Source organism: Salvelinus alpinus, chromosome 31 (genome assembly GCF_045679555.1).
Source record: "Salvelinus alpinus chromosome 31, SLU_Salpinus.1, whole genome shotgun sequence".
NCBI lineage: Eukaryota > Metazoa > Chordata > Actinopteri > Salmoniformes > Salmonidae > Salvelinus > Salvelinus alpinus.
The window spans coordinates 19,153,176-19,178,045 of record NC_092116.1 but is presented as its reverse complement, the minus strand read 5'-3'; the positions used below and the strand labels follow the sequence as shown (position 1 = coordinate 19,178,045).

Here is a 24,870-nt window from a genome sequence, read left to right as displayed (position 1 = left end):
AAATCCACCAATCAGTTCCACTGATTCCACACCAATCAATTCCCTCACCAGATGAACAGTGGTTTGCCCCCCCCCCCCCCCCCACACTCGTTAATCACACACAATCACACATAGACAAAGAGGATAAGAATCGACCAGAGAGGTGGTGATGGTAATGATGACGGAGCTCTAAAGGTTATACTCTACTCACCCCATGTGCTCTGCACCAGCACCTGTGGCTGGTTGCTCCCCCTCTCAACACTCTCTGTAGTGTCCTCTGAGCTGCTGAGAGGAGCCCATCTTTACTCTCTACCTCCCCTGTCCTGGACTGGACAGCTGTGGGGGCTTCAATGTGTGAACCCACCCTCCCTATCCCCTCCCTGTCTACCCTCTTTCTTTCCCCCTCTTTCCTTCTCTCTCTCTTTCTCTCTCCCTCTCTCTCTCTTCTCCTCTGTTTCCCACTCTCTCTCTCCCCCTCTCTCTCTCTCTCTCCCTACCTCTCCACCTTTCCACCTCTCCACCTCTGTTTCCCCCTCCCTCCCTGTCATCCCCTCTGTTTTCCAGTCCCTCCCTCCCACTCCCTCCCTCCCTCCCTCCCTGTTTCCCACTCCCTCCCTCCCTCCCCCCCTCTCGCTCTCTCTCTCTCCCTCCATGCAGCTGGTGTTGGTGGGACCTTGACCTTCATTAGTACTGACAAGCAGGAGCACTGATTCTGTAAAGGTCGTGACCCCCACAGCAGGTCTTGGCAGGGCTTAGTCTAGAGACTCACACATCTGCGTGCCCTAGTCCTGTTCCGCTGTTCCACTGCGGCTGCCCCACTGCGCATACACATCCCTTCACACACACATGCACACATACGGGCGTACACACACACACCCCAACGGCCCTGTGGGGTGTGTGCTGACAACACTCTTCTTCCCCTCCTCCTTTTCTCAAACTGCACCAACTGACCGCGCAGCTTCAAGGGCCTCAGATGTGCAGTGGGAGAAATTGCCTTTAATTGGACTGCTGCTGCAAGGCTTGGGAAAAGAATTGACCCCAACCCAGGCGAATACCGTTTCCTCTCCTCATTCAAGCTCTCCAGGGCCAATATTCTCAAAGTATCGATATGGGCCCAGTTCTCCCCTCTCTCTCTCTCTCTCTCTCTCTCGCTCTCTCTCTTTCTCGCAACAATTGTTGGCATTCGGCTCTGCCACCAGTTGATGATTATGTCTTGCTTAACACCCCCCACAGTGACCCTTAGGGTGACCATTGACCACTAGCCTGTCAGGGTGTGACCTCCACTGTCTTAGAGTGGCACACACACACACTCTGGACTAAAGACCCTACCAGGCCCTGTCTGACACCTCCATCAGGCCCCGTTGACCCCTACACCCCTAGGGTCACAGTGTCCAGCGGGTTGCCCTCATTAGTGCCAGGGGGCCCTCACCTCGGCCTGGCTGCCCCGCTGTGCCCCCCCTGTCCCCACAGTCTCCCATGGAGAAATACGACCACACAGGAGCAGTGTCTCCTTACTCTACACCATCTCACCTCTCACCCTAAACACCTTGCCTTGTAAGTCTACCCTGGTCCTTCACCTGTTCAATCAATCAGAAAATGATTGATCATTAATCAATAATCATATTCAGGTCCACCTTCAATGCATCAAAATATACACTCCTCTCTCCCTGCTCCACCAGCTGTCTTTTCCTGGCTAAAGAAACAGAGAGAGAGAGAGATGGGGTGAGAAAGAGGGAGAGCGAAAGAGGGTAAGGAGGGAGGGCCCTCATTCCCTTTTCAATAGACGTGTGAACAAAAGCCTGTTCAAACTGTCGGGCGCGGAGCCTTGGGTGTTTACTGCTCTTGTATCTATAACCAACAAATCAAGGCTTTGGCCTCTCATCCACTTCCCCCCACCCCCTCCATGGCCTCCTCCATCACTGTATTGGGAACAGCAAATTAAGGACTGGCCCATCTGGGTGTTATGACCAATTACGGGGGAAGCTGTCAGCCCAGATTAAAGCCTGTTGGGGAAGGAGGGCGTATGAGGGGGCCTTTTATTAGAGATCTGGAGGGAGGAGGGAGAGAGGGAGAGAGGGAGGAGGGAGAGAGGGATGGGGCGAGAGGGTGAGAGAGAAAGAGAGAGAGGGTGAGAGAGAGGGTGAGAGAGAGAGAGAGAGAGGGTGAGAGCGAGAGAGAGAGAGAGATGAATGGATGTATGTATGAGTATGGGAGAGTATGGGGGAGAGAGAGAAGGGCAGAAAAGGAAGTTTTGTGAAGAAAGAGAAAGAGAGAGAGAGAAGGGGACTATGGTGGACCATCATTTTTCTTCTTTCCTATAGGGGTGTTAATTGAAACATCATGTTACACTTTCAGATTTTTTGGCTTATGATCCTATGGGTTCTTGGGGAAGTTCCATTATCTGTCTGTAGCTACAGGTCTGGATCTGTGTAGTTCGATGTGTTCTAGATTATGAGGTCAATTCAATTCAGTGTCACTGATTTGGAACGGTAAACAACAGAGATATGACTTCACACTAACGAGTCAGGATGAGTGCACTTTCTCAGCTAAACATAAAGGGATCATGTAAGCGATATAAACACAGGGGAAAAGCCCCACGGTCCATGTACTTGGTGGCATACCTTATTATCTCTGCTCACTGGCATAAGCAGTGATTTTCTGTAGCATTTTCTCCGGCCAGCTTTTCTCTCTTTGGGGGACTCAAACAAAAGACCCATCATTAACTTTTTGCTCCATCGGAATGCTGAAAGACCTGTCAACCACAATGCCCCTCCCTTCCCGCCCCCTCTTCCTCCCCCCATCCTGCCTTTCTCTCGCTGCTTTTTGAGGGCTCCCAATTTGCAAAGGCCAGGTGTGCCTGGACCCAGAGTTAGCCAGGGAGGGGGTGGGTGAAGGGGTAAGGGGGTGAGGGGGTGGTGGGCACACAAAGGGGGTTCCACAAGCGTTCCTGAGAGCACTGGTGCGGACCGTTCTCTGGTCCAGGCGGTGATGGAGGGTGGTGGGGCAGCGACTAGCTAGTGACGATGGTACAGGATCAGAAGCTGGGGGACTGGAGGACAGAAGTGAGTGGGTGGACGAGGGGTGGACGAGCTAGAGGGGAGCGGGGAGAGGGGAGAGGGGAGAGCAGAGCAGGGACTGACTAATTGGCACTAATTGAATTGGATGTGCAGATCAGATAGGGAAGCCGTGGAAATAATCTGAAGTGTCACAGCAGATAACGCCGGGCCGGCCCAGAGTGTCCACCTCATACGGCCGTCTGTAACATAGCCTGCGAGAGGGCACCGGCCCCCTTTGTCAGCGCCACAATAGGGAGGCAAGCGGGACCCGGCAGTTACAGAGAGGAGCGGCGAGCCCGACGGGGAGGGGGGGCAGGGGGGGCAGGAGGGGGGGGGAGAAGACGGAGAGGTTGCATTGTGCAGGACCACTTGGCTGAGTTTGGACTATAACTTGTGGGACATTTTAAACTGGAGTTAACTCAGTTTGTTAAGGTAAACTTGGGTTTAGCTTACATGAACTTATTTTAAGTCATATGCTCAGCAGTGTTTATGGTGTAGTGGAGTAGTTACAGAGAGAGACTCACAGAGAGAGGAGAGAGAGAGAGAGAGAGAGAGAGAGAGAGAGAGAGAGAGAGAGAGAGAGAGAGAGAGAGAGAGAGAGAAGGAAAGAGGGGGAAAGAAAGAGGGTAGACAGGGAGGGGATAGGGAGGGTGGGTTCACACATTGAGAAGAGAGAGGAGTCATTTTTTGAGGTGAAAGAGAAGGTTTGTTTTACAGTGTTTTCGATGTTCTTGTCATGTCGCCTACCAATCCATTAAAGTGTGTGACATTGCAGTCTGTCCCAAAGAAAAATAACAAATTCATTGTCAAGCAATGAAGGAAAAGAAGAGGTACAGTATATGCAGGCCTTTACAAAACATACTGTACAAACCTAAAATGACAGTTGTCAAATTGTCCTTGGTTTGGGGGAATTAGTCTGTGAGGTGAACATTTGCTTCACTGGGTCCAAGGAGAGTTAAATGTTTTTATTATTTTTATGGCAATGCTATTTATGGCAATGCTATTTTTCCATCAAAATGTTTTGCCTTGGTCACATTGATGCCAGCACAGGAAGAACAATATGTCATCTTAACTTTTAGTCCATGCTTCACAATCCCTTTTATAGTGGAATTCTATAATCTGGGTGGCAGGTAGCCTAGTGGTTAGAGTGTTGGACTAGTAACCAAAAGGTTGCTAGATCAAATCCCTGAGCTGACAAGGTAGAAATCTGTTGTTCTACCCCTGAACAAGGCAGGGTTCCCTGGTGGGCCGTCATTGTATATAAGAAATTGTTCTTAACTGACTTGCCTAGTTAAATAAAGGTTAAAATACTGACTGACACTTGTTTTGAAAGGATTTTGAGACTGAAAATAGTGGGAGAGGAAGAGAGGAGTCACTGTGGACACTGGTACAGTAGGTGACCTGTATGCTTCAATGATTTCTCTGTACACTTTTGATTAATAAGCAAAGACGAAGTCACAAAAGTGTTGGAGTGACACAACATCTACGCTGTACTTATCGTAATAATTACAGAGAAATAACACCACAATGTAAAGTGTGGCCCAACACCATGAACATTTTATAATGTATATATAAGGACTCTAGGAGAGACGGAGACCCGAAAACTGTCGATAAAGTGGACAAATCCACCACTGAGGCTTGAATTCAAAAATAGACTGGATTTATTGGGGCATCATGATGCCCAAAAAGTTCCTTGTGCAGAAAAGTGAATAAATCAAAAGGTGAAAAAAACAAAAGACAATGTTTATACAGGAACGTGACACAGAGATGACACAATTAGCTACCATATATACATTGTAAGTCTACATATCATCATGTATCATATGTTATATATACCATGACACCTCTGGATGGGTTGCCCCGACACCGTTCTAAATAAGATATCTACCAGATTGTGCGTTGGATTAGGGTTAGATGAAACACATGAAATAAACATCACCGAGCGAAGGGGCACAAGCCTGCACAACATGTGAGTCAGCTAAGTGGACTGGGTTAACCAATGAGCAGACCAAAGCAACATGTGATAACTGATAAAACTATACATGTGAAAACATGATCTCATGTTAAATAAATGTGACATGGGGATGCAACATTTCAACATGTGATACCATGAAACTACACGTGACAACATTTGAACATTTTTAACATGTGGAAAGGAACATTTGGTTTTCACATGCAAAAGTTTTTAAAATGTGAAAATGCAATTTCACCTGTGAGAGTTCGATTTAGATGTTATTTTCCTCACATGTGTAAAGGTGGTGTTAACATGTAAACTCTATATTGAACACTGACATCACGTCTCTTTTGTTTTCACATGTGAACATTTCAGCTCATCATGTGAAAACAGTTATTTCACATGATTTCTGTTGTTGTAATGGAAGTAATGAAATGATATGGGGTTTTAAGGTAAGTGGTACAATGTTCAGCTAAAATAGTGTCAAAGTTGAACATATACATTTGACATTGTCACTGACTTTTCAATATGTCTGGGAATTGAACTCACAACCTCAGGATTTGAGGTAGCCTGACTGATCTTTCTGCTGCGCCACAAGTATGTAGTGTTCTCATACACATTCAATACCTATAATACATCTCTGCATGTAGCTAAAGCGTGCCATCTGCACTGCTATTTTAGTTATTAGTTAATCTGACTACTCTGTCATTGATTTAATTGACTGGATTCAGTCATTTGAGTGTTTTCTGTTTAGTTGTCTAATGTTGTTGGGGCATATTATTCTGTTTTAATGTTACTCCTGAATAACTATGATAAATATAATAGGTTTTAATGTTACTCCTGAATAACTATGATAAATATAATAGGTTTTAATGTTACTCCTGAATAACTATGATAAATATAATAGGTTTTAATGTTACTCCTGAATAACTATGATAAATATAATAGGTTTTAATGTTACTCCTGAAATCCCAGGAGAGGATGTGTTGAATAATGACTGTGTAAATCCTGTGTCAAATATCTCAGTTGAAAATATTGCGGGTACTTTGTAATGTTCTGGGGACATCCTAACAACTCATTTTTGTTTGCAGGACATTAATGTGAAAATTTGTCATGTTTTGTCTTTGATCATGTCTTGTCCCTGTGCTTCCCTCTGCTGGTCTTATTAGGTTCTTTCCCTCTTTCTCTCTCTCTCTCTCCTCCTGCCTCTCTCCCTCTCCCGCTCTCTCTCTCTATCGTTCCGTTCCTGCTCCCAGCTGTTTCTCATTCTCCTAACGACCTCATTTACTCTTTCACACCTGTCCCCTATTTTGCCCTCTGATTAGAGTCCCTATTTCTCCCTCTGTTTTCCGCTTCTGCCTGGTCGGATTCTTGTTTGATGTTTGATGTTTGCTGTTCCTGTGTCCTTGTTCCGCCCTGTCGTGTTCTTTGCCTTCTTCAGAGGCTGCGTGTGAGCAGGTGTCTATGTCAGCTACGGCCAGTGCCTTCCTGAAGCGACCTGCAGTCTGTGGTCGCGTCTCCAGTCGTTCCTCTCTATTGACGAGAGGATTTCAGTTTCCTGTTTTGGATTGACCATTGATAATTCCAGGAGAATCATTATTTGTTTAATACTGGAATAAAGACTCTGTTACTATTACGTCGCTTTTGGGTCCTCATTCACCTGCATAACAAAATTTGAATCCACATGTAACTTCATGTGAAATATCATCTCATATGAAGTGTTCCAAAACCACATGCTTTGACATGATTTTATATGAGAAAGGTTATGTGATCATGTGAAAATCCACGTGACGATATTTCACATGAAATATTCCAAAACCACATTGTTTCACATGATTTCACATGAGAAATAAAATGTGCAAAATGTGACAATTTCACTTGAAATCATATGTTTTTTCCCATAAGGGAACCGTGAACACTCAATTTAAGACTGGAGCGGTGGGTGTGGAAGGTAGACAAAAAACTATATTTTCCAAATCTATTGTGGGATTATAGCAACCTCTGTCAATAAGTACGATTTCAACAATCTGATTTATAATATGAAACACATTGACATAAATAAATGCTATGCAACCATGGAAGACGGTCAGTGTTGTATCTCAAAACTTATTTTGTTATTCTTCCTTCTAAATGTTTCCATAACAACTGAAATTGAATGCAACTGTTCTGAATGACATACTAAAGCCCATTGACCACTTCGCCCCATCAAACCATTATCAAGCACGATGCTGTCGTCTTTTCTCGCCCTTTGACCATGTCCCTCTATTGCTTCCCTATGCACTTCCTTGTTTACGCATCATCAAAAGGCGCCGAAGAAAGACAAGGGGCAAAGACTGTGCACTGCACACCAATGGGGACTAAAAACTAAACCTACACGCCTTTCACACTGTTCCTTCCAACCCTTTTGTAGCAGTGTTAGCTTGTTTGAACAGGAAGAATAGAACACAGGGTGGGAGGTGTGTGTGCGAGAGAGAGAGAATCACTAATGGTCCCCCCATCCCCTCCCGCCCCGTCCTGCCTGCCTGTTGAGGACCCTGGTCGGTCGACTGGTCTCAGGAATGCAGCCGGGCTCTTTCTTTCCGAGGGCTAAGTCAGTCAGCCTCTTGTGTGAAGCATGTCAAAACAAGCAGCCATCATTCCACCCTGGGCTGAGAAAAACAGGCAGGCTAAGGAAGAGGTGAGGAGGGGTGAGGAGAGGTGAGGGCCCTCCAGTCCACTAAGGTCACCCAGCAATTAACCCCAAGAGGTGCCCCACCCCACCCAATGTCTCTCTCTCTCGCTGTCCTTACACACACACACACACACACACACACACACACACACACACACACACACACACACACACACACACACACACACACACACACACACACACACACACACACACACACACACACACACACACACACACACACACACACACACACATTTCCCCAAGTCTCTCTCTCTAATCCAGAGGACCTCCACAGCTGATCGCCTCTCTCCCCCTCATCTGACCTCTGACCTTGCGCACCTCTTTGAATTTCACATGACTGTGCAGGTGTGGAGAAGTCCCTGGCACTGGACGGGCCCCAATTAGTGACCCTAATTAGTGCAGGGGCCCCCTGATGGGTTAAGGGAGGGGTGAGAGAAGGGGAGCAGGCAGAACAGCGATGCGTGGCTAAAGGCCTGGGAGGCCAGGGTTCTACACACACACTAATTCTACACACACACTAATTCTACACACACACTAATTCTACACACACTAATTCTACACACACTAATTCTACACACACACGTAGCACTAAGATGTGGCACAGGACTAGGTGATGGCTCCGGAGGGGATGGCTACCGTCTTATCGGCTATTAACCAACCATATTATTATTATTTTTTTTTTCAAATTGTTCGTAACTTCTTTTGTACATAATGTTGCTGCTATCGTCTCTTATGACCGAAAAGAGCTTCTGGACATCAGAACAGAGTTTTTCTTCAATGAGTCGGGTGGGAGGGATATACTACAGACACCCAACCAGGCCCAGATCCCCGTCATTCGCTGGAGAAGGAAACCGAAACTTTGCGGAAAAAGATCAGGGTGCCTTGTGAGGATCCGGCGACGAGTGGCTAATCTGCCTTTGCCTTCCGTCCAGCAAGCTAAAGTTCAATTGCAGGAAATGAAATGGGACGAAGTGAAAGCACATATATCGTACCAACAGGACATTAAAAACTGTAATATCTTATGTTTCACTGAGTCGTGGCTGAACGACGACATTAAGAACATACAGCTGGCGGGTTATACACTCTATGACAGAACAGCAGCCTCTGGTAAGACACAGGGCGGGGGCCTATGCGCTATGCATATATGTAAACAACAGCTGGTGCACGATATCTAAGGAAGTCTCAAGGTTTTGGGAGCCTGAGGTAGAGTATCTCATGATAAGCTGTAGACCACACTATCTACCTAGAGAGTTTTCATCTGTATATTTCATAGCTGTCTACATACCACCACAGACCGATTCTGGCACTAAAACCGCACTCAATGAGCTGTATACCGCCATAAGCAAACAGGAAAACGCTCATCCAGAGGCATCGCTCCTAGTGGCCGGGGACTTTAATGCAGGGAAACTTAAATCTGTTTTACCTAATTTCTATCACCATGTTAAATGTGCAACCAGGGGGAAAGAAATTCAAGACCACCTTTACTCCACACACAGAGACGCTTACAAAGCTCTCCCTCGCCCTCCATTGGGTAAATCTGACCATAATTCTATCCTCCTGATTCCTGCTTACAAGCAAAAATGAAAGCAGGAAGCACCAGTGACTCGGTCTATAAAAAAGTGGTCAGATGAAGCAGATGCTAAACTACAGGACTGTTTTGCTAGCACAGACTAGAATATGTTCCGGGATTCTTCCGATGGCATTGAGGAGTATACCACATCAGTCACTAGCTTTATCAATAAGTGCATCGAGGACATCGTCGCCACAGTGACTGTACGTACATACCCCAACCAGAAGCCAAGGATTACAGGCAACATTTGCACTGAGCTAAAGGGTAGAGCTGCCACTAACCCGGAAGCTTATAAGAAATCCCGCTATGCCCTCTGACGAACCCATCAACCAGGCAAAGCATCAAAACAGGACTAAGATCGAATCGTACTACACCGGATCCGACGCTCGTCAGATGTGGCAAGGCTTGCAAACTATTACAGACTACAAAGTGAAGCACAGCCGAGAGCTGCCCAGTAACACAAGCCTACCAGACGAGCTAAATAACTTCGATGCTCACTTCGAGGCAAGTAACACTGAAACATGCATGAGAGCATCAGCTGTTCCGGAAGACTGTGTGATCACGCTCAACAGCCGATGTGAGCAAGACCTTTAAACAGGTCAACATTCACAAGGACGCAGTGCCAGACGGTTACCAGGACATGTACTCAAAGCATGCGATGACCAACTGGCAAGTGTCTTCACTGACATTTTCAAACTTTCCCTGACCGAGTCTGTAATACCTACATGTTTCAAACAGATCACCATAGTCCCTGTGCCCAAGAAAGCGAAGGTAACCTGCCTAAATGATTACCACCCCGTACCACTCACATCGGTAGCTTTGAAGTGCTTTGAAAGGCTGGTCATGGCTAACATCAACACAGTCATCCCGGGAAACCCTAGACTCACTTCAATTTGCATACTGCCCCAACAGATCCACAGAAGACGTAATCTCAATCGCACTCCACACTGCCCTTACCCACCTGGACAGAAGGAACACCTGTGTGAGAATGCTGTTCATTGACTACAGCTCAGCGTTCAACACCGTAGTGGCCACAAAGCTCATCACTAAGCTAAGCCCTGGGACTAAACACCTCCCTCTGCAACTGGATCCTGGACTTTCAGACTGGCCGGGCAACAACACATCTGCCACACTGATCCTCAACACTGGGGCTCCTCAGGGGTGAGTGCTTAGTCCCCTCCTGTACTCCCCGTTCACCCACAACTGCGTGGCCAAGCATGACTCCAACACCATCATTAAGTTTGCTGATGACACAACAGTGGAAGGCCTGATCACAGACAACGATGAGACAGCCTATATGGAGGAGGTCAGAGACCTGGCAGTGTTGTGCCAGGACAACAACCTCTCCCTCAACGTGAACAAGACAAAGGAGCTGATCGTTGGCTATAGGAAATGGAGTGCCGAACAGACCCCCATTAACATTGTCCACATCACTAACGAACAAACTATCATGCTCCAAACACACCAAGACAGTTGTGAAGAGTGCACGATAACACCTTTTCTCCCTCAGGAGCCAGAAAAGATTTGACATGGGTCCCCAGATCCTCAAAAAGTTTTACAGCTGCACCATCGAAGGCATCCTGGCCGGTTGCATCACCGCCTGGTATGGCAACTGCTTTGCATTTGACCGCAAGGCGCTACAGAGGGTAGTGCGTACGGCCCAGTACTACACTGGGGTCAAGCTTCCTGCCATCCAGGACCTATGTACTAGGTGGTGTCAGAGGAAGGCCAAAAAAATGGTCAAAGACTCCAGTCACCCAAGTCATAGACTGTTCTCTCTGCTACCGCACGGCAAGCGGTACCAGAACGCCAAGTCTAGGACCAAAAGGCTCCTTAACAGCTTCTACCCCCAAACCATAAGACTCAATTAAGACAATTAATCAAATGGCCACCCAGACTATTTAAATTGATACACACAGAACACTAAACTGACACACACACAGAACACTAAACTGACACACACATAGCACTAAATTGACTACACACACACACACACACACACACACACACACACACACACACACACACACACACACACACACACACACACACACACACACACACACACACACACACACACACACACACACACACACACACACATAGCACTAAACTGACTACACACACAGCACTAAACTGACTACACATTCACACACACAGGTGCGCATACCTCCCCACCTTCCCTGCCTCCCTTTCTACCTTTCCTCCTTCCTTTCATCCCATAATAAAGGGGGGGGGGGGCTCCCTTCCTTCCTACCTCCCCACCTTCCCTGCCTCTCTTTCTATCTTCCGTCCTTCCTTCCATCCCTCCTTCCTTCCGTCACTGTGAAACGGGGCACCCATCTGGTCTCCTTTCTCCTGGCCCTCTCGCCCTCTCAAATAAAAGGCGCCAATTATTTTAATTGGCACCATGGAGTCAATTGTCCCTGTGTTGCTGGAAAAGGAAGAGAGGAGAGGAGAGGTACAGTATATCATTGTTTGTCATCCAGAGAGGGTATAGTTAGTGGCCAACTTGTGAATCAGCATAAGATGAAATATATTTCCCCTAGAGCAAATGCTACAGTTCACATGCAGCCATTGTTGGATCATAGTCTTGGTTTTGAACAGGATGTTGTCATAAGAATGAAGTAAAGTCAGTTACGTGAAGTGTTGTGATGAATAGAAGAGACAGACAGACCAAGTTACATAGACATATATTTATATGCATAAAAATACATATTATACAATATTTTGTCCTTTCAAGCCAGAGAGCCTGAAAACCACTTTTTTCAAACCAGAACACAAAGAAAGTCTCTTTAAATAAGTGCAATTTGTTAATGATACAAAGAATTGTAAAGCATATATCACGTTTTTTATTTTTCCATCTTTTTTTGTTGTTTTTTGTTGTTGTTGTTTTTTGTTGTTGCTGTTTCTTGTTGTTGTTGTTTTTTGTTGTTGTAAACATCACATGGTACTGAGATGGAGATACTTGTGCTAATACCCATATATTTACATTGTAGTTTGTTCTTCACTGTGAGTAGTAGAACGGTGCCGATAAACTTGACATGGTCAGCCTGATCACAGATCAGTTTGTACTTTTATCCAACAGCATGACAAATTATAGTTGGCTTAAGCACATACAGATTGGGAATCAGGCTTCGACTTTACTGCCAAAAGGAAATAACGTACTGTATGGCCTTATATACTGTACCCTCACATAACCTACCTGTGCATAGGAACAAAACACTGCCTCTGTACTTTATTTTCAGATTTTTTTAAATAAACAAACATTGCCACACAATCGCATAAAACCATCAAACTCATGATACAGTAGCACCACGTATATGGAGAGAGAGAGAGAGAGAGAGAGAGAGAGAGAGAGAGAGAGAGAGAGAGAGAGAGAGAGAGAGAGAGAGAGAGAGAGAGAGAGAGAGAGAGAGAGAGAGAGAGAGAGAGAGAGAGAGAGAGAGAGAGAGAGAGAGAAAAAGGAACTGGGCCCATATTTACAGTGTTTCAGATACTTTGGGAATATGGGCCCTGGAGAGCCTGAAGGAGGAGAGGAAACAGTGTTCTCCAGGTTAGGGGTCAATTCAATTTCAATTCCATTCAATTCATAAAGTAAACCAAATTCCAATTCCAATCCCAAATGTTCCTTATTAAAAAGCATTGAAGAGAATCAGAGTTGAATTGTCAGTGTACTGCCTGAATTGCCTGGAATTGAAATGATATTGACCCCAACCCTGGTATGTTCTACCCCCAGTCACATCTCTCTGACATGGGTTTGTTCGTATATGAAGGTGAATTTTCCGTGTTGCACGGTGTCAGGAGATAACGCGTAACAAAAGTCAACGAGAGCAGAGAGAGAGAGAGAGAGAGAGAGAGAGAAAGAGAGAGAGAAATAAAGAGAGAAACTGTTTGATGCTGAGCTATTTGCTATGAAACCACTATCATCTTCTACCCAGGAAGGGCAAAGGTTAGATTTCCTTCTGTGGTGCCTTTGAATGTTATTTTTGGAACATGAGAACGGCCTCTCCTTAAATGAAACGTAGTAGCTTTTTAGCGCTGCTTTTCCACGTGGTTCCAACACCGTGCACAAGAACAGCGTCGGCTGAACGTACAACACAAACACAGGACTGTACAGCTGCAGGAAAAGGAGTTGTTATTGAAAGAGATGGTCAGACGAGCGAGAGAGAGATCATACGGCCGTTACTTCTCTACTCATTTAGTTGTTTACTGGGGAAGTCTTGAAGGGATTGAAGCTGGCTGAATATCTGAGTTTGACACAGATACTGAGAACTGACCAAAAAATATCCCTGACTTTACAGGAGGAAATAATTGTTTATAGCGTTAAGGAATAGCGTTAAAAATTAAAATAAATACAGTGTGAGAAGAGAATGCCTTTGACAAAGCGGCAGGGGAGAAGCAAAGAGTTCTGGACCAAAAAAAAAGAAAGATGAAATAAGACAAAAAAGGAAGTGAAGTAGAAGTAGGAAGCTAGGTAAGTTGCTTCCTGCCTACCTGCTTTTCTGGCTGCCTGCCTATCTCCCTACCTCTCTGCCTCTCTGCCTCTCTGCCTCTCTGCCTCTCTGCCTCTCCCTTCAATATTTGATGGAGGACGGTGTGAATTATGGATGCTGCTTATTGAAAATAACATGATGTTCAACAACAGCCCCGGTAGAACTACAGCAACAACACACAAACAGAGAGGTTTCCATGACTACAAGACCCACAGCGGCGCTTCACTACGACAACGTGAAGGTGAGACTGGCAGAGAAAGGTCAGAAGGTCAGAGAGACACCATAGTAGAGCAAATCTGGTGTTTTACTATCAGAATCTTTTTTCCACACACTTTTTTTCACAGAAGGGGCTTTTTTCAAGCTTTGGGTCAATGTAGGTAGATGACCTTGGCAATTATTTGTGAAGGTCGTCGATAAGGTCGGCCATTTTTTATTGATGTCATCACGTAGCAAACCAGGACCTTCACGAGAGCAAGAAATAAGGGGCCCAAAATGTGATCCATATACACTGAGTGTACAAAACATTAAGAACACCTGCTCTTTCCATGTCTTAGACTGACCAGGTGAATCCAGGTGAAAGCTATGAACCCTTATTAATGTCACTTGTTAAATACACTTCAATCAGTGTAGATGAAGGGGAGGAGACAAGTTAAAGAAGGATTTTTAAGCCTTGAGACAATTGAGACATGGCTTGTGTGTGTGTGCCATGCAGAGGGTGAATGGGCAAGACAAAATATATGACTGCCCTTTGTGCGGGGTATGGTAGTAGGTGCAAGGTGCACCGGTTTGTGTCAAGAACTGCAGTGCTGCTGGGTTTTTCATGCTCAACAGTTTCCCATGTGTATCAAGAATGGTCCACCACCCAAAGGACATCCAGCCAACTTAACACAACTGTGGGAAGCATTGGAGTCAACATGGGCCAGAATTCCTGTGGAACGCTTTCGACACCTTGTAGAACCCATGTCCCGACGAATAGGAAAACCACCAAGCTAGAGGTGAGAAGTAGAAAGTTGTCAAAAAACCCAGCGGACATAACTCAAGTTAACATTGACAAACTGAGGTCGAATTACAGTGACCAGGGTTTGGAGCCTCGAGTCTCTTTGAGAAAATAATCTGAACTGAATCCATAATCGCTGCCTAACCCTTAACCTGTCTTCTTAATAGATAGTCTGCATACACTGCGTTTAGAACTGTACCTATAGGTGATACAACCTGTGAATATCTGATGCCTCAAGATCTCAAATAACTTTCACGGTCTAGCACATGACAACAAACTATATTAAAAAAGAGGGAGATGGGAGATCATATACAAATCTTCAAGGAACATAAAGTGCTTTAGATCAAAGTAAACGGGCGAGTCTTGAGCACGGGAGAGGGTCTAGGAAGGAATAGCCAAATGGAATGGTTAAATAATAAAAAGGGAAAGGTTAAAAAGAAGCCATTGAAAGTACCAATCTAAAGAAAACATATACATAAAAAAAGCTTATGACTTGAGAGAAGAAACCAGTTTAAAAGAGATGATGCCTACTGCATCCTACAGTATCTGTTGACCCATCAGAACATCACACACAGACTTCCATGAGATAAGGATTGATATGAACCGGTTAGGAATTCTGTCTGTGTGTCTGTGTGTCTGTGTCTGTGTCTGTGTCTGTGTCTGTGTCTGTGTGTGTGTGTGTGTGTGTGTGTGTGTGTGTGTGTGTGTGTGTGTGTGTGTGTGTGTGTGTGTGTGTGTGTGTGTGTGTGTGTGTGTGTGTGTGTGTGTGTGTGTGTGTGTGTGTGTGTGCACCAAACCTACGTGAACAACATTCAAACACAAGATTTGGGATAAGGAGTGTTTGGCCAGACCAAGCACAGGGGGCTGTGGTGGGATATGTACGGGACAGATGGGTCGCTTTTTATGTACACTAAAACAAATTCACCCCCCGCCCCGCCCCCCAATGATGATGAGCCCTTTTTGTTTGCAAACATTCAGAGATTATCTAAACCGGGGGTCGTTGTGGCAACCTGCGGGTGGGTGGCTTTAAACCAGAGAGTAGTCTCTGTAGCCAATGGTAAAGCATACGGAGTGATACTGTCACCGGTGAATTACACATCAAGAGTTAATCTCATGGGAGTGGATAAAAGGTCAGGGGGTTAGAGGTCAGAGGTCAAGCTCCTCAGGTTGATCTCGATTTACTCCGGTTGATTGGACGACATGACGACATGAGGACGTAGCGCAGAGCGGAGGCCAAGCTAACGGCGCTATTGCTAACCCGTTACTTTGGCAAGGCCATACTGTAACCCCCAGTACCTTTTCTCAACTGCTTTTTCTTCTTCATAGCATGGATTTGACCTAGGACTAGCTTCAGTTCACATATTGCTTGTCCACATTTTTTTAAATACACACACAACCAACCAAATACAGAATTTACAGGAATCAGTGTTGGACACTATACAGTGCAAATTAACATTAGAAACTGCTAACGCGTATGATTATTTTACTTGGAACGCTCTGGCAGAAAACTGCCACAAGATGGGAAACCTGGTCATTTTGCTGGAAGGTATGTAATATGTTAAAGGGGTAACTGGTTGCACTCCTTTGTATTGTAATGTAATCTACAGACGACATCACACTTATTCACTTACACTGACTCAGTCAGGGCCTTTTCTACAATGTCAGGCTTTTAAAAAACATTATGGAACAGAAAGAAAATGAATGAAGAAAGAAAGAAAGAAGAGAACGATCACACAAACGCACTGACTGGACAAAGTGAACAAAGGAGGAGAAGCGTTAAGAAAAAAGATCTGTTCTCCGTATGAATCACACACACATTTCATTTCTCCCAAATAATTCACAAGCAAAGTTTTTGTGTGTGACGGGCATCATCATCACCCCTGTCTGTCACACCACATGGTCCTGTTCCGTAACACCCCCCCACCCCCCCACCGTGGCAGGCAGTAGCTGAACAATGATGTTGATGAGCCAACCGATGACGGACAGCAATGTTGGTGGGTGGATAGGTGGGAGACCAGAGGCAGGAGGGAGGGGGGGGGGGTCATCCCAACCCCTTAATGGCCGCTTTTTAGGAAACTCTCTTCTTCCCACTTAGATCTCCATCCTTGGAGATCCTGTCCAGCCGCATGTACGGCTCGAACGCCGAGGACCCGCACCCGTACCCAGACGCCAGTTCATGATGAGCGCCCCCTAGCAGCGGCATTGAGAAGCACAGTGAGTGCGGCGGCGGCATGCCCAGACGTGGCGAAGTCCCTCCCAGGGAGGGCAGTGACAGCCCGAAAGTTCCACCCATGCCAAGAACGCCATTTCCTGGTGGCGTGCTTCTACTCACCCCTGGCGAGGAGGAGCCCCCTCCGGAGCTGACCAATAGGGAGCCATTTCCTGGGTGGTGGCCCATTGGGGGATTGGGGGGCGGGGCGGAGAGGAGGCGGCCCTGTTCGAGGAGACGTAAAATGTTACAGGTGGCCAGTGACTCCGAGGTGGAGGAGGAGCGCTTGTCAGAGTCCTTGGTCGTGTCCTTCTTCTGCTTGGTGCGACGGTTCTGGAACCACACTTTAACCTATGAAGACAGAAGAAGTGAGACAGACTAAAGAGTTAAAACATGGTTTTATTCATTGAACGGTTCACTAAATCAGCAGACAATAGGATACATAATAACTCTTACTTATGTCTAGTTCAAACCACACAAACACAGATTCTGTCTCAACAATCATCTTAGCCATCGTTGGATTCCGGTTAATTCTGTTGCATGAAACTTTTATGAAAATTAAACCTTTATTTAATTCAGCAAGTCACTGTCAAGAAGGCACCTCCAAGTTGAGCTTTACGATACATAACTCTATTCTTTCAGTGGAGGCTACAGTAAAGTATATGATAGTATATGATATTTCCACAAGTTGGTGACACGTGATACCTAGCTAAGTGCCTGGCCATCCATGAACGCACAGACACAAGCAGCATACATACAGAGACAACTCCCAGTACAGCTCATTTGATCAACACTGTTGTATTTCCCACTGGGTTCAACCATGATTGGTTGGTTTTACCCTCATCTCTCTCCACTCAAATCAAATCAACGTTTAGCAGATGTTAAAGCAGGTGCAGCAAAATGCTTGTGTTTCCAGCTCCAGCAGTGCAGTAAATGTCTAACAGTACAATACTATTACACAAATAATCCCTGGAGAAAAAATACTTAGGAAAAAAAAGAAATACGAGTAATGTCAGAGTACAGAATATAAATATGTGGTGCGCACAGACAGTATGGACAATATAGAAGTAGGAAAAAAGCATGTACAACAGTAGTTATATAGGATGAGCGTTGTGGAGAATACAGTATGGACAGCAGTAGTTATATAGGATGGGCTATGTGGAGAATACAGTATGTACGGCAGTAGTTATATAGGATGAGCGTTGTGGAGAATACAGTATGTACGGCAGTAGTTATATAGGATGAGCTTTGTGGAGAATACAGTATGTACGGCAGTAGTTATATACGATGAGCTATGTGGAGAATACAGTATGTACAGCAGTAGTTATATAGCATGAGCTTTGTGGAGAATACAGTATGTACAGCAGTAGTTATATAGCATGAGCTTTGTGGAGAATACAGTATGTACAGCAGTAGTTATATAGGATGAGCTTTGTGGAGAATACAGTATGTACAGCAGTACTTATATAGGATGAGCTATGTGGAGAATACAGTATGTACAGCAGTAGTTATATAGGATGAGCTATGTGGAGAATACAGTATGTACAGCAGTAGTTATATAGGATGAGCTTTGTGGAGAATACAGTATGTACAGCAGTAGTTATATAGGATGAGCGTTGTGGAGAATACAGTATGTACAGCAGTAGTTATATAGGATGGGCTATGTGGAGAATACAGTATGTACGGCAGTAGTTATATAGGATGAGAGTTGTGGAGAATACAGTATGTACGGCAGTAGTTATATAGGATGAGCTTTGTGGAGAATACAGTATGTACGGCAGTAGTTATATACGATGAGCTATGTGGAGAATACAGTATGTACAGCAGTAGTTATATAGCATGAGCTTTGTGGAGAATACAGTATGTACAGCAGTAGTTATATAGCATGAGCTTTGTGGAGAATACAGTATGTACAGCAGTAGTTATATAGGATGAGCTTTGTGGAGAATACAGTATGTACAGCAGTACTTATATAGGATGAGCTATGTGGAGAATACAGTATGTACAGCAGTAGTTATATAGGATGAGCTATGTGGAGAATACAGTATGTACAGCAGTAGTTATATAGGATGAGCTTTGTGGAGAATACAGTATGTACAGCAGTAGTTATATAGGATGAGCTTTGTGGAGAATACAGTATGTACAGCAGTAGTTATATAGGATGAGCTTTGTGGAGAATACAGTATGTACAGCAGTAGTTATATAGGATGAGCTTTGTGAAGAATACAGTATGTACAGCAGTAGTTATATAGGATGAGCTTTGTGGAGAACACAGTATGTACAGCAGTAGTTATATAGGATGAGCTTTGTGGAGAATACAGTATGTACGGCAGTAGTTATATAGGATGAGCTTTGACGAGAATACAGTATGTACGGCAGTAGTTATATAGGATGAGCGTTGTGGAGAATACAGTATGTACGGCAGTAGTAATATAGGATGAGCTTTGTGGAGAATACAGTATGTACGGCAGTAGTTATATACGATGAGCTATGTGGAGAATACAGTATGTACAGCAGTAGTTATATAGCATGAGCTTTGTGGAGAATACAGTATGTACAGCAGTAGTTATATAGCATGAGCTTTGTGGAGAATACAGTATGTACAGCAGTAGATATATAGGATGAGCTTTGTGGAGAATACAGTATGTACAGCAGTACTTATATAGGATGAGCTACGTGGAGAATACAGTATGTACAGCAGTAGTTATATAGGATGAGCTACGTGGAGAATACAGTATGTACAGCAGTAGTTATATAGGATGAGCTTTGTGGAGAATACAGTATGTACATCAGTAGTTATATAGGATGAGCTTTGTGGAGAATACAGTATGTACAGCAGTAGTTATATAGGATGAGCTTTGTGGAGAATACAGTATGTACAGCAGTAGTTATATAGGATGAGCTTTGTGGAGAATACAGTATGTACAGCAGTAGTTATGATGAGCTTTGTGGAGAATACAGTATGTACAGCAGTAGTTATATAGGATGAGCTATGTGGAGAATACAGTATGTACAGCAGTAGTTATATAGGATGAGCTATGTGGAGAATACAGTATGTACAGCAGTAGTTATATAGGATGAGCTATGTGGAGAATACAGTATGTACAGCAGTAGTTATATAGGATGAGCTATGTGGAGAATACAGTATGTACAGCAGTAGTTATATAGGATGAGCGTTGTGGAGAATACAGTATGTACAGCAGTAGTTATATAGGATGGGCTATGTGGAGAATACAGTATGTACGGCAGTAGTTATATAGGATGAGCGTTGTGGAGAATACAGTATGTACGGCAGTAGTTATATAGGATGAGCTTTGTGGAGAATACAGTATGTACGGCAGTAGTTATATACGATGAGCTATGTGGAGAATAGAGTATGTACAGCAGTAGTTATATAGCATGAGCTTTGTGGAGAATACAGTATGTACAGCAGTAGTTATATAGCATGAGCTTTGTGGAGAATACAGTATGTACAGCAGTAGTTATATAGGATGAGCTTTGTGGAGAATACAGTATGTACAGCAGTACTTATATAGGATGAGCTATGTGGAGAATACAGTATGTACAGCAGTAGTTATATAGGATGAGCTATGTGGAGAATACAGTATGTACAGCAGTAGTTATATAGGGTGAGCTTTGTGGAGAATACAGTATGTACAGCAGTAGTTATATAGGATGAGCTTTGTGGAGAATACAGTATGTACAGCAGTAGTTATATAGGATGAGCTTTGTGGAGAATACAGTATGTACAGCAGTAGTTATATAGGATGAGCTTTGTGAAGAATACAGTATGTACAGCAGTAGTTATATAGGATGAGCTTTGTGGAGAACACAGTATGTACAGCAGTAGTTATATAGGATGAGCTTTGTGGAGAATACAGTATGTACGGCAGTAGTTATATAGGATGAGTTTTGACGAGAATACAGTATGTACGGCAGTAGTTATATAGGATGAGCGTTGTGGAGAATACAGTATGTACGGCAGTAGTAATATAGGATGAGCTTTCTGGAGAATACAGTATGTACGGCAGTAGTTATATAGCATGAGCTTTGTGGAGAATACAGTATGTACAGTAGTAGTTATATAGGATGAGCTTTGTGGAGAATACAGTATGTACAGCAGTACTTATATAGGATGAGCTATGTGGAGAATACAGTATGTACAGCAGTAGTTATATAGGATGAGCTACGTGGAGAATACAGTATGTACAGCAGTAGTTATATAGGATGAGCGTTGTGGAGAATACAGTATGTACATCAGTAGTTATATAGGATGAGCTTTGTGGAGAATACAGTATGTACAGCAGTAGTTATATAGGATGAGCTTTGTGGAGAATACAGTATGTACAGCAATAGTTATATAGGATGAGCTTTGTGGAGAATACAGTATGTACAGCAGTAGTTATGATGAGCTTTGTGGAGAATACAGTATGTACAGCAGTAGTTATATAGGATGAGCTTTGAGGAGAATACAGTATGTACAGCAGTAGTTATATAGGATGAGCTATGTGGAGAATACAGTATGTACAGCAGTAGTTATATAGGATGAGTTTTGTGGAGAATACCGTATGTACAGCAGTAGTTATATACGATGAGCTATGTGGAGAATACAGTATGTACAGCAGTAGTTATATAGGATGAGCTATGTGGAGAATACAGTATGTACAGCAGTAGTTATATAGGATGAGCTTTGTGGAGAATACAGTATGTACAGCAGTAGTTATATAGGATGAGCTTTGTGGAGAATACAGAATGTACAGCAGTAGTTATATAGGATGAGCTTTGTGGAGAATACAGTATGTACAGCAGTAGTTATATAGGATGAGCTATGTGGAGAATACAGTATGTACAGCAGTAGTTATATAGGATGAGCTATGTGGAGAATACAGTATGTACAGCAGTAGTTATATAGGATGAGCTTTGTGGAGAATACAGTATGTACAGCAGTAGTTATATAGGATGAGCTATGTGGAGAATACAGTATGTACAGCAGTAGTTATATAGGAGGAGCTATGTGGAGAATACAGTATGTACAGCAGTAGTTATATAGGATGAGCTATGTGGAGAATACAGTATGTACAGCAGTAGTTATATAGGATGAGCTATGTGGAGAATACAGTATGTACAGCAGTAGTTATATAGGATGAGCTATGTGGAGAATACAGTATGTACAGCAGTAGTTATATAGGATGAGCTATGTGGAGAATACAGTATGTACAGCAGTAGTTATATAGGATGAGCTATGTGGAGAATACAGTATGTACAGCAGTAGTTATATAGGATGGGCTATGTGGAGAATACAGTATGTACGGCAGTAGTTATATAGGATGAGCGTTGTGGAGAATACAGTATGTACGGCAGTAGTTATATAGGATGAGCTTTGTGGAGAATACAGTATGTACGGCAGTAGTTATATACGATGAGCTATGTGGAGAATACAGTATGTACAGCAGTAGTTATATAGCATGAGCTTTGTGGAGAATACAGTATGTACAGCAGTAGTTATATAGCATGAGCTTTGTGGAGAATACAGTATGTACAGCAGTAGTTATATAGGATGAGCTTTGTGGAGAATACAGTATGTACAGCAGTACTTATATAGGATGAGCTATGTGGAGAATACAGTATGTACAGCAGTAGTTATATAGGATGAGCTATGTGGAGAATACAGTATGTACAGCAGTAGTTATATAGGATGAGCTATGTGGAGAATACAGTATGTACAGCAGTAGTTATATAGGATGAGCTATGTGGAGAATACAGTATGTACAGCAGTAGTTATATAGGATGAGCTTTGTGGAGAATACAGTATGTACAGCAGTAGTTATATAGGATGAGCTTTGTGGAGAATACAGTATGTACAGCAGTAGTTATATAGGATGAGCTTTGTGGAGAATACAGTATGTACAGCAGTAGTTATATAGGATGAGCTTTGTGGAGAATACAGTATGTACAGCAGTAGTTATATAGGATGAGCTTTGTGAAGAATACAGTATGTACAGCAGTAGTTATATAGGATGAGCTTTGTGGAGAACACAGTATGTACAGCAGTAGTTATATAGGATGAGCTTTGTGGAGAATACAGTATGTACGGCAGTAGTTATATAGGATGAGTTTTGACGAGAATACAGTATGTACGGCAGTAGTTATATAGGATGAGCGTTGTGGAGAATACAGTATGTACGGCAGTAGTAATATAGGATGAGCTTTCTGGAGAATACAGTATGTACGGCAGTAGTTATATAGCATGAGCTTTGTGGAGAATACAGTATGTACAGCAGTAGTTATATAGGATGAGCTTTGTGGAGAATACAGTATGTACAGCAGTACTTATATAGGATGAGCTATGTGGAGAATACAGTATGTACAGCAGTAGTTATATAGGATGAGCTACGTGGAGAATACAGTATGTACAGCAGTAGTTATATAGGATGAGTTTTGTGGAGAATACAGTATGTACAGCAGTAGTTATATACGATGAGCTATGTGGAGAATACAGTATGTACAGCAGTAGTTATATAGGATGAGCTATGTGGAGAATACAGTATGTACAGCAGTAGTTATATAGGATGAGCTTTGTGGAGAATACAGTATGTACAGCAGTAGTTATATAGGATGAGCTTTGTGGAGAATACAGTATGTACAGCAGTAGTTATATAGGATGAGCTTTGTGGAGAATACAGTATGTACAGCAGTAGTTATATAGGATGAGCTATGTGGAGAATACAGTATGTACAGCAGTAGTTATATAGGATGAGCTATGTGGAGAATACAGTATGTACAGCAGTAGTTATATAGGATGAGCTTTGTGGAGAATACAGTATGTACAGCAGTAGTTATATAGGATGAGCTATGTGGAGAATACAGTATGTACAGCAGTAGTTATATAGGAGGAGCTATGTGGAGAATACAGTATGTACAGCAGTAGTTATATAGGATGAGCTATGTGGAGAATACAGTATGTACAGCAGTAGTTATATAGGATGAGCTATGTGGAGAATACAGTATGTACAGCAGTAGTTATATAGGATGAGCTATGTGGAGAATACAGTATGTACAGCAGTAGTTATATAGGATGAGCTATGTGGAGAATACAGTATGTACAGCAGTAGTTATATAGGATGAGCTATGTGGAGAATACAGTATGTACAGCAGTAGTTATATAGGATGAGCTATGTGGAGAATACAGTATGTACAGCAGTAGTTATATAGGATGAGCTATGTGGAGAATACAGTATGTACAGCAGTAGTTATATAGGATGGGCTATGTGGAGAATACAGTATGTACGTCAGTAGTTATATAGGATGAGCGTTGTGGAGAATACAGTATGTACGGCAGTAGTTATATAGGATGAGCTTTGTGGAGAATACAGTATGTACGGCAGTAGTTATATACGATGAGCTATGTGGAGAATACAGTATGTACAGCAGTAGTTATATAGCATGAGCTTTGTGGAGAATACAGTATGTACAGCAGTAGTTATATAGCATGAGCTTTGTGGAGAATACAGTATGTACAGCAGTAGTTATATAGGATGAGCTTTGTGGAGAATACAGTATGTACAGCAGTACTTATATAGGATGAGCTATGTGGAGAATACAGTATGTACAACAGTAGTTATATAGGATGAGCTATGTGGAGAATACAGTATGTACAGCAGTAGTTATATAGGATGAGCTTTGTGGAGAATACAGTATGTACAGCAGTAGTTATATAGGATGAGCTTTGTGGAGAATACAGTATGTACAGCAGTAGTTATATAGGATGAGCTTTGTGGAGAATACAGTATGTACGGCAGTAGTTATATAGCATGAGCTTTGTGGAGAATACAGTATGTACAGCAGTAGTTATATAGGATGAGCTTTGTGGAGAATACAGTATGTACAGCAGTACTTATATAGGATGAGCTATGT

General features: G+C 43.4%; 1 protein-coding gene across 1 annotated transcript in view; it reads right to left on the bottom strand.

Moving 5' to 3' along the window:
• Positions 1 to 11,930: 11,930 nt before the first annotated feature.
• Positions 11,931 to 24,870, bottom strand: part of LOC139561391 (ventral anterior homeobox 2-like) — a 44,954-nt gene continuing 32,014 nt past the window's right edge. The window contains exon 3 of the mRNA XM_071378446.1: positions 11,931 to 17,307. Coding sequence (XP_071234547.1) covers positions 16,816 to 17,307 — 492 coding nt within the window. The 3' untranslated portion in view covers positions 11,931 to 16,815. The remainder of the gene's footprint in view (positions 17,308 to 24,870) is intronic.